The sequence below is a fragment of the Papaver somniferum genome, chromosome 4 (genome assembly GCF_003573695.1).
Source record: "Papaver somniferum cultivar HN1 chromosome 4, ASM357369v1, whole genome shotgun sequence".
NCBI classification, from domain to species: Eukaryota; Viridiplantae; Streptophyta; class Magnoliopsida; order Ranunculales; family Papaveraceae; genus Papaver; species Papaver somniferum.
Window position 1 is genome coordinate 115,020,026 of NC_039361.1, and position 10,964 is coordinate 115,030,989.

The 10,964-nt window shown below is 36.1% G+C and overlaps 2 protein-coding genes across 3 annotated transcripts; one reads left to right on the top strand and one right to left on the bottom strand.

The window, feature by feature from the left end:
* Positions 1-798: 798 nt before the first annotated feature.
* LOC113274210 (protein ALTERED XYLOGLUCAN 4-like) lies at positions 799-2,935 on the top strand. Of its 2 annotated transcripts, none has more exons than XM_026523674.1 (4): positions 799-1,269; positions 1,370-1,426; positions 1,529-1,827; positions 1,993-2,935. In XM_026523674.1, exons 1-4 carry the CDS (start codon positions 993-995, stop codon positions 2,773-2,775), a joined length of 1,416 nt encoding a protein of 471 aa, XP_026379459.1. In that variant the 5' UTR covers positions 799-992; the 3' UTR covers positions 2,776-2,935. The 2 variants fall into 2 exon arrangements, with proteins under 2 accessions (XP_026379459.1, XP_026379460.1); XM_026523675.1 differs by having other exon boundaries at positions 1,376-1,426.
* Positions 2,936-3,859: 924 nt separating this feature from the next.
* On the bottom strand, positions 3,860-5,083 carry LOC113276394. Its single transcript, XM_026525998.1, has one exon. It carries the CDS (start codon positions 4,639-4,641, stop codon positions 4,084-4,086), a length of 558 nt encoding a protein of 185 aa, XP_026381783.1. The 5' UTR covers positions 4,642-5,083; the 3' UTR covers positions 3,860-4,083.
* Between the last annotated feature and the right edge of the window lie 5,881 nt (positions 5,084-10,964).

Sequence of the window (10,964 nt, forward strand, 5' to 3'; positions counted from 1 at the left end):
TATAATTCTGAAAATTATTTTAATCACTAAACAAAATATTTAATCACTAATCAAGATTATTAACACTAGTACGTAAAGGGAAGATTTGCCATTAAAAAAATTTTGGGTTAAGGATTATCTGATTTTGCTATTTCACAACCTTTTTTGTCTTCATTCAGTACATCTTGGAAGATTTTGGTATGCCCAAAATTATAGTTAAAAAATTACTTATATATGCCGGGCTCACTCAAATATATGAATCTTTGATTCACAATTCAGCATCCAGTTCGTCGAGTTCGATACTTACAAAAAAAATTTAAATAAAAAAAAAAGTGAACTATGTCGCGAATCTCGACGTAAAAACCTTGTCTGCAGTGGTGGGGAAAGCGGGCCAATAATATTTAAGAAAATCTAAAAGAAAGAAAAAGAAGTTGCACCCCTTTATTGATGGAAAAGCATAATACTGTACTCCAAAGTCATAACAATATCGACCCTCTAACTCCATTGGGATGGAAACTGTCCAATTTAGGATACATTTGAAAGTTTTGATAATGGAAGACATTCGGCCTGTTTCAGTGGTACGGACAAAACCATAAGAGGAATGATATTATTGATCCGTATTTGGGATGTATTATAATTTACATTAAACTCTTACTTAAGTTAGAGAAGATACAATAGATATATATCTTGGACTATAATTAGAAAAACAATAAAGATTACAAAATCTTTTGAATATCCTGTCTTAATTTCCCTTGTATCGTCGCCATTTGTATACTGATCCATTCCTAAAATTTAGTTTCCCAACTAGCAATTTGCAAATCGAATCTCTAAAACTTAGAGTATACAAAAGCACAACGCGCTTTCAGGAAATGTAAGAAAGCGGGAACATCTTTACCGAGAAGATATCAATCAATTACTGTACCATTGTTCACTTTACCAAATTAACAAAGGCCATTAACACATGCCGAGTATAGCAATATTATCAGCAACAGAAGGACAGTTCACAGAGTTTAATGCAATCAACATTCCTTGAACGTTCACCAGAAAATTCTTACAGTTTTCTAACCTGGTTTATTAGACCCAGAATACAAACACCCATGATTTTTGAAAAAGTGGATCCACCTCAAATCTCACTAAACTATTCGACAATGACTGTGAAATCATCTTCTAGTGCTTCGACCTGGTTTATATTGTCGGCACTTGGTACAGCCTCAATTTACATTGTCTTCATTTTCTATTCTTTAAATCCTTTTGATCTCAATACAACAAGTTCTCTCATCATCAATTCAGGTAAGGGTACCTTCAACATTTCACTCTTCGTATTCTCATCTTATTTCTCTCTCTATCAGTTTCTGGTTTAACTCGGAATATTATTTTTTTTCTGGTGAAGATACAGACTACAGTGTTGCTGAGAAGGATAATGCAAGTTCTGTCATCATCAATCCTGGTAAGGCTACACTAGTATATGAACATTTCAATCTTTATATTTCATTTTTGTTTCTGTCAATTCCTTGTTTAACTCTTGATACTTCCTTTGTTGAATGTGTAGACTACAACGTTACTGAGAAGAACAAGTGTGACTTGTTTAAGGGTCACTGGGTTCCAGACCCAACAAGACCACTTTATACAAATTTGAGTTGTCCAACGCTGCCTGATTCAAAGAATTGTGCTAAATATGGAAGGAAAGATTCTGACTATTTGAACTGGAGATGGAAACCACAAGACTGTGACCTCCCAAGGTTTGATTCTAACATCTTCTTGTCAATCCTTCGAAGTAAAAGGTTAGCATTTGTTGGTGATTCTGTTGCTAGAAATCATATGGAGTCGCTCCTTTGTCTTCTATCTCAGGTAAGTACAACTTTTTCATCATCTTTCTTTTGTTTCTCTTGTTTTTGTTCCTCTTCCTGGTTCAACAATCGCTAGACAGTTTAATATTGCTAAAGTTGTTGCACATTTAAGTTGTATTTTGATTCATCCTGCTTTACAGTGTGTTTTTCTAATGTTACTTTGCAGGACCAAACTCCGTTGGAATGGTGGAGGGGCTTCGAAGATCGAGACATAACATTCTACTTTCCGTCATATGATTTCACTCTAATGGTCTTCTGGGCAAATACCTTGGTCCTTGCAAACGAGAGAGTAATTAACGGTTCTAAAACTGGCGTGATCGACTTGCACCTTGACAAGGTTGACCATTATTGGGCTATACTATTACCAGCTTTGGATTACTTAATTATCTCCGATGCTCACTGGTTCTTCCGAAAGAGCTACTTGTATGAAGGTGGTCAACTTATTGGTTGTATCTATTGCGACGAATCAAATGTCACTCAACTAAACGTTCCATTTGCCATTGGAAAAGCATTTAGATCAACACTTGAATACATTGATGAATGCGAACAGTGTAATGGCTTAGTTACTTTGCTAAGAACATTTGCACCGTCACATTTTGAAAATGGGTTTTGGAATACTGGAGGATACTGTAACAGAACAAGTCCTTACAGTGAAGAGCAAGTCAACTTCGATGGCCATGAAACGGAACTCAGGAATTCTCAAGTGAAAGAGATAGAGAGAATTAGGAACATAAGTGAGAAGAGAGGGAATAACAAGAGATATGAGATCGTGGACATAACCAGAGCTATGATAATGAGACCTGATGGGCATCCTGGGTCTTATTGGAACAATAAAAATGCACATGGTCATGATGACTGCGCTCATTGGTGTTTGCCAGGACCCATCGATGTCTGGAACGATCTGTTGATGGCTGTGCTGCAGAAGATAGATGGATCGTCCATTGGTTAATGATCTTTGGGTTTGTCACTAATGGTTTTTGCTTATACTTACTATCCCGACAAAGTATATAATATTTCTACTGCAAGCTTGGGCAAAATCATTCAGTTTTGGCAGTAAAGAGCAAAATAGTTGCCATAGTTTTTGAATTCAAAAGCAGAAAATATCAAGAAGTTTATAATCTGTTGGCATGTTTTCAGTGTTGCAACATCTTGTCTTTCGTTTTTTCCAGTAGTCCTAGTAAGGCTTTCACTGAATGAATGACTAATGAGGGTTATGTACTTGAAGGTAATCCAGGGTTGTCACAAGAAGCTAGTTTCAAAATTGTGCCTGGATGTCCAAAACATTTCACAGTCCTGAGATTTGAGATGCACATGAATCATCTCTGGGCCATATAATTCAATCTTCCTGGCCTGCTTGAAGCTGAAATGAACCAACTGAATCAAAGTATACAGGTGAATGGGAATTTCGTTTCTATGGAGATAGATAGGAGACATAACCAGCATCTTAATACATATCATAAGACTTCTATAGATTTATGCCAAACAAGTTCTGTGAGAGATTCAACATAAGAGATGGGAAATTTTCAACTCGTAGGTTTGTTGACTTCCTAGTACAAGGATTAAAATGGCAAATGAAATCAGGCTACAGCTAGGGATTAAAAGGTATCCCCATCACTTGAAGAACTTATATAGGCATAGCCATAGATAATCAACAAAATCAGTAGCATGCATAGTAAAAACCATAAAAAGAAGTCGTCGAAATTACCAACGCAACCATATAGTTTAGATGACGTGTGCCAATAAGCGTGTAATAAGTTATGATGACACTGTCACCCATGCTATCCTACTCCTACCAGCTAACTAGTGTCTTAGAACTTGGAAAGACAGAAACTAATCCGCTAGTTGTTACAAAATGCTAAACAACTAGCGCCAACTAGTCTTCTCAATAGGTATCTTCACTTCCATCTCAAGAGCAGAAGAATACCCATTACCTAAATTTCAATCTAAAAATGCAGCATTACCCCCCTCAAGTTCTAATCTAATTTGGAATGTTAAAAAGAATATACAAGTTAAACTCATGATCATTCAAATTCGAATATCACCAGAGGTAAAAGATTTTGATAATCTGAATCAAATTAATACAAAATGTATAATCCAATACATTAACAACACAATAAATTAGACATAAGCAAATTGACTAGACCACATTATGTTGAACAAAACTACATTTCTACAACACAAACAAATGGAAATACATCTGAAATTCTAATGAATTAAATGAAAACAATAATAGTTAAATCAATTCTAATACCTTTTCTTAAGCTTCTAATGCATCCCCAAGAGGAAAGGACAGTAGCTCTCGAACCACAGGCGAAAACTCAACCAATCCAATATCCATAGCATAGCCAGAAATAGGCAATTTCAGATCTCTTAAAATACAAAAAGCTTCACCAATCCTACTCCTTGGCACTTCTTTGGCTACTGTACAATGAGGTATCCATGAATCTGGCAAATACTCCTCACCAATTTCAATATTCTCTTTTCGCAGGGCATCACATAATTGCGCATGAAATTGAAGTAGTGATGAAGTAGGATTAGGTGAAAGAAACAAAACATTTCCTTCACCAGGAAAACTCCCAATTGCAGACATAGACAATGATAATGGCTCTTGCTTTGAAGCGAAGTTCTTTATAAGGTTTTGTAGTTTAGGTGGATCAAGTACAGGACTAGATAGAAGAGTTATATGAGGTCTAGATTCCATTTCTATAAGCTGTGTACTGATCTGTCTACGAGCTAAAACATTCCATGCTTTTAAAACTTGGTTTTCTAAAGCTGGATCAAAGAAGAGTTGAATTGCATAACCTTGAGAAGACATTGAATTGCAAAATCTGAAAACCCCCCGCAAAAGAAGATAGAATTTCTAAATTACCCAGATGGATGAAAATAGAGCAAATCCAAGTTGGAGATTGAACAGAAATTAAGATCAGATGGATGAAAAGAGATGGTATTTATTTTTAGAGTACCTAAAAGAAGATGAAACAAAACCCAAGATGGAAAAGTGAAGATCAATATATAGAAAACCCCCAGAAGAGATGATTGTATTCTTCCAAACGGAGATAAAACAAAACCAAAGTTTTAGATTTAGCAGGAAATAGTTACCAAAACTAAAGAGGGCAGTTGAAGAGAAACGGTGTGTGAGAGAGGGTGTGATGTAAACAAGGTACACAGACTGAGGGAATAAAGACAGAAGAAAAAGGGTTTCTAGAAAAGAAAAGAGAGAGAAGGAGACTTACTTTTACCACTGGTGGAGTTAAATGGATGGAGTACGGTTTTTGTCCAAATTGAGAATCTCCAAAGACTAAAAAGAAGTTGAGAAGTTCATGGACATTAAGATTGTTATAATTCACGTGTCCAACTATAATTGGCTAAACCCTTCCTTTTTTTATCTGCTAGTATAACCGGCTAAAACTCCATTCAGGAAACTACCCTTCTAAACCGACGAGTACATACTGCATTGCCAATTGCCAAAGAAACCAGTGGCGGAATAGTCTGAACATTTTTTTCCAGTGTACAGAGCAATTATTATGGTGGAAAAATTCATCTTCCATCTTCCACACCACCTCAACATTTAGAATAGTTTATGGAAGATCAAGTGTAGTGGTGGAATCGTAAGAACGATAATCAAAATAGCGTTTTACGCTAATAAGAATAGCGTTAGAAAAACGCTATTCAGAATAGCGCTTTACACTGTTAAGATTAGCGTTTTTTTACTCGGCCATTAGATTTTCAACGACTCGTTTTATATCTACGAATAAAAAAAAAACGCTATTTAGATTAGTGTTGGGCGTTATTTTAATTGGCGTTTTCCGTTTTCTAGCGCGCTATTCAGAATAGCGTTTTACGCTAATCTGATTAGCGCTTCCATGGATTCCACAAACCATCCCACGAAATCATGTAACATGGCTTGGAAAACTGCAGAATACCCCAACTTGGAAACCAGTAGACGTAACATTCCACAATTTTCCCACACTTGAAATAAGTTGGATTCCACCATAAGACTTGCTCTAAGTTATTATTATTTATTTTTTGGAAAGGACCACTAGTCTTCGATTAAAAGTTTCATCGATAGAACTGATTTAAAATCGAAAAGCTACGGAGATACCATATTAGATTACAGATATCAAAGATCTTAATAGTATTCAATTCTGACTAAATTTTATCAGAATGAACCATTTCAACCTTACTGGAAGACCATAATGACAATAACATGAGTAAATTAATGTTAAAAAGTCAAATATATTTTAACTGAAACAAATTTGCACCAGTACAAATTTGTAGCAGTGAGACCTTTGAAAGATCCATCCAGGGATTTTCTAAACATCCGGGTATTATAACGACTTGTAAACAGAGGTAACAGTAACAAGAGTAACAACATCGGTCTTCTAGTAAAAACAGTAACAGTAGTAGCATCAGTCTTGATGAATCGATCTGAATCGGTAACGAAGTTTTTGATTATTGGTCTGATCTTGTTGATGAAGTAATTGATGAGATTGTTAACGAGGTTGTTGATGGAGTTGAAGATATTGTTGCTAGTTTTTCTTTTGTTTATGTGGCTTCTATCAAAAGTTGGAGTACTTCTTCCGCAGAAAAACGATTCACCACTCTTTACTGAAACAACCATTTCCATGAACAAAAGCTTATTAGTATAAATACATATCACAACAAAGAAATCAGGACAAACACCCAAGCCTATATCTAAAGTCTATTGTGGGAAAAACGAAAAATCAACAATCAAAGACTTAAACAAACTAAAACTTGAACCAATAGATAGAGACAGGCAAAGAAAGAGATACATGGTAGGAAGATTCGAGCAGAAGGATTCAGGTTGCATGGGAAGTTTTTATTTTCGACAAGTTTTTTAGAGAAGAGAAGTATTTTTTCCCCAAATGTTACACACATATGCTTTTTATCTACCGGATTCTTACCCCAAAACATATACACCTCGTGTGTTGTAAAAATATTGATCCATGTCATTTAGATTCAGACTCATCACGGGCCTAAAAAAATGTGTCGTTCCAGATGTAGAGCTTTGGTGCATACCACATAGTGGTGCAAAAAAGTTGAGAATGTTGTTGGAGTTTTAACTTTTTTATGATTGACGACCTATGCAACACTGCCACTTCAAAATCGGTTTTTTATTCGTATCGCTAATGTATCGAGTTTGGAGATATTTTAGAATACATACCGGAAACTCTCTTTAAAATTATCTTTCTTGATTATAAAAACATCAAAACATTTGGAATACCTTTCAGATACTTCATGATATGTATGTTATAATTTTGGCATATATATGTACACAATTTAATAGAAAATGGCGTGGAAATCCAAAAAAATCACTTAACCCATGGACCCTGAAAACTTTCAGTTACCTATTATCATGGACGAAGTTGAATCACGTGATATTGTTTGGATCGGGTCTGCGTGGAATATCCTGTTTAGTACCAGGAAACCTTGGCTTAATCGAAGTTCAAATGGGAATAGTAAGTTATGCATAATTGTATACCTTATTCGACTTAGTAATTTTGGGGTTTGGCTCCCCTTCTTATATTATTTTCGTCTGTATTAGTTTACCCACCTTTGATTGTATCACATTTCTTTCGCCATCTAAATTTTCTTTATATGTTTATTCCTCATACTACCAGTAAGTATAAAAATGACCGGGTCATAAGGGGTATGTCCTTTTGATCCCTATAAATAAAACCCTCAGTCTTCAAGATAAGTGTTCAAAACCCTAAATCAATACAAATCTTATATGTTTTATCTTATATTTATCATGTAATGTATACTTTATCACTGCACATTCTCGTTCATATTATATGTTGTGAACATTTGGTATGAAAACTGGTGAACTTTGGTGACTAAATGTAACACAATATCCCTTTTGTATGCCTTGAACATCATCCTGATTAACTAGTTTGTTGATAGACGCATTTATGTGTCTAATATAGCCCAATTGTATACATTGTTAGTACCCATTTTTGTACTTATTATGTTGTTTTATTTATTTGTAGGAGTTTTTGGAAAAATAAAGTTTTGTGGCGAAATTGGCTAAAGATGCGGCGTCCGGAGCTCCGTTGAGGTGTACCGGAAGTACCCTGGAAATGTCCCGGAGGAACCCCGAAAAAGTGCGGAAAATATCCCGGAAGAATTGCTAAAGGCACCCCTTTGGTTGGATAAGGGCACCCCATGGCTATTTACACCCCAAAAATGATATTTCCACCCAAATTGCTAAGGGGACACCACTGTTTGCTAAGGGGACACCATATTCACGATTCAAAAAAATGAATTTGGCGGGAAGAAAACATGCAGACGCTGTTGAAGTTTGGTCGGATTGTTGGAGGAATTCTAGCGAGATTCAATCGCTGGAAATTATTGGGTTAAGCCTGTTAAGGCTAAACAGGCCGAATGCAAATGATTTTAGCGATCAAGTTGGGCTGAAATGACCGGGAGAGTTGGGAGGAGAGAAGGAACGCTGCAGAATCGAGAACCATGATTTCTCTCTGCTGCTGCCATTGATGAAGATGAAGAACACGAAGAACAGACAGCCAAAGACCGTCGTTCTTCAACAGAGTCTAAGACGCACAACCGTGGGTCGTAATGTGGGTCGTAGTTCGAGGTACAACAGCAGTTATCATTTATCGTTCTTCTTGTAACAGCTGAACAGCGCCTTTGCAACAGTTATTTCTGTTGCGATTTTTCTGTTCAATTGTTTTACACCTTTTCATCATTTGTAAACCACTTTTTGAGCAATAAATAATTATTTTGAGAGCATTTTTACTATGATGAGCTAAAACCCAACACTGGGACGACCGTATTCTGAAACACGGAAAAAAATCATTGGCTGGAGGAGGCCAAACTTCATACTTGGGGTAATTTCATTAATTCTTTTATTTACTTTTTGCACTAATTTTAATTGAATTAAGATTTTAAATTAATTACTTGTGATTTCATTTGATAGAGTATGCTTAGTCCTAGGGATTTTTGATATGCCATGCTTAAGAAATACAAGTAATATTTTATAAAATCTATCTTGGCAATAAACTAGAGTTAATATTTGTTTTGTTTTTAACTATAATCGCCTAGAATTAAATTCTGAACCACTTGAAAATGAAAAATGGCCGAATCTTTAGTCCCAGTACCTCTCGCCCATTGTGACAAATATTGTGTATATATTTTTATTTTTAAATCTTTACAAGTCCGAGCAACGAACTTTTACTACCACTTTCAAAACTATAACAAATTGGCGCCGCCGACGCGGATTTGTGCTTAGGTAGAATTTTTTTTTAGGTTTATTATTTTTTTTTAGAATTGTTTGTTCCTTTTTACGTTTCTTTTTGTCTTTATTTTGCAGGTTCAAAGTGAAAACTAAGGACTTGGAGAGGAAAAATCTTAAAGCGAAAAGCGAAAAGAGAAGAAAAAAAGGACAATTTTAGGATTTAATTTTTAATTTTTTTTAGAGTGTGTGAGGAAAACTGTAATTTTTTTTTTTTTTTTTATTATTTATTTTGGACTTTGGACTTTAAACAATTGGACTTTATTTTTTTTTTAACCCTACGGAAGGGTATTATTATTAAAAAAAAAAATAAAAAAAATTATTATATAAACTGTGTGCAGGGAAGGACGACGATTACTATATCGTCTCGGCCCCTCGGGTTCGCACACGGCATAGGAGTCGTGTCCCGAGTCGACGACAACGGTTCATCGCCCGTCTGGTACGGGAGGTAAGTCCAATCGAAACACCCGCGAATCTCCTGCAAGCGGGTTACTGTCTGCCTTAAGGTGATAATTGTTTGAGGACGAACCGGACTGTCTTTATTTTCCTAGTAAAAGGAAAGGCCTGGCCTAAACAAGATAAGGGTTCGGATTTCATCACCGTTCCCTTCTTGCCCGCCTTAGGAAAACGAAACCTAACGCGAACCCAAGCTTAAAATTTGGAATAGAACGAGACCGATATGGTAACGAGCTTAATAGGAAACTCGTTCGAAAAATATTGGTTGCTCTTTAAGCACACTCCAAAGTTCATGATGGTTTCTGTGAGTTGAATGCGTGACTGCGCCGCCTTGTGATAGCGGTGAGGCCTTGGGTATCAAAGCTCCACTGAGCTTCCCTCGCCTCAATTCAACTTACTTTGACTCGGATTGATTCCAGAGGGGTTTGCTCAAATTGCAACGAATTCCCTTTCGAAATATAGAAGCTGGTCTAGAAACAATCTAAGTGGAGCCATCATGCTTTTTGTTTGCTAGAAATCTTTAGGTTTGCTTTGGTGGAGTCGAGTCGGCCTTGTTTGTGATTGTATAAAATCCCTCTGTAGTTTATTTTTCGTCGGTGATGAATCCTTTTGAGGAGACGCCACCTGCGATGACGTTGCGAGAATATATGTCTAGAAATTCTCGTTATCAAGAGATGTCTTCGGAAATGACTCTTGGTGAATATATGTGTGGGCAGCGATATATGGATACTCCAACTTTTATTGAGGAATCACCTCTAACGATCTATGAGAAATATTATAAACATAGACCATGTAGTTGGGAACAAAGCTTGAGAATTCGTGAATATCAAAAATTATATTGTGATGATGATGAGGAGGAGGATGGTGATGATGATTATAATGATATTTCTAGTTCAAATCCAAATAATTTTAATAAGTATTTACCTATTCAAAAGGACGAGGATTTGACTAGAAATACCCCCGTTTTAGACGATGATTACGAAACCGATGATGGTTTAGAGGAACCAGTTTATCTTGAGAGTAATGTTTTCGAGTCAAACGATTTAGAAACAATAGTCTTAGAAGAACTCGTAGAGATTAGCGGGGATGAACCTGACTTAGAAAAATCAATCGCCCACTTTCAGGAATCTGATGACCTAGAAATTAGGGATATTATGACCAGTCTACCTAGAGACGCCGAAAACTCTAAGTTTGGGGGTGATTATCATTCTCCATGTTCTTTAACTCTTAAAAATATCTATCACTTGGGACTTGACATCAATGCCTCACCCATCTTACGAGACTATCTTTGTACTCGTTTTCCAGAACCTAATGATATCCAACAAGAGTCTCAACTGTTAGAAACCCATCCTCTGGTTGATGTGGTTAACCCAGGCAATAATACCAAGATTGACTTTGTTTTCCCACCA

Bases quoted from the DNA above. Each gene is read 5' to 3' on its own strand.
- LOC113274210 (XM_026523674.1), top strand. From the start codon at position 993: ATGCAATCAACATTCCTTGAACGTTCACCAGAAAATTCTTACAGTTTT. The intron at 1,270-1,369 runs GTAAGGGTACCT...TTTCTGGTGAAG, and splicing joins TTCTCTCATCATCAATTCAG to ATACAGACTACAGTGTTGCT. The intron at 1,427-1,528 runs GTAAGGCTACAC...TTGAATGTGTAG, and splicing joins TTCTGTCATCATCAATCCTG to ACTACAACGTTACTGAGAAG.
- LOC113276394 (XM_026525998.1), bottom strand. From the start codon at position 4,641: ATGTCTTCTCAAGGTTATGCAATTCAACTCTTCTTTGATCCAGCTTTA.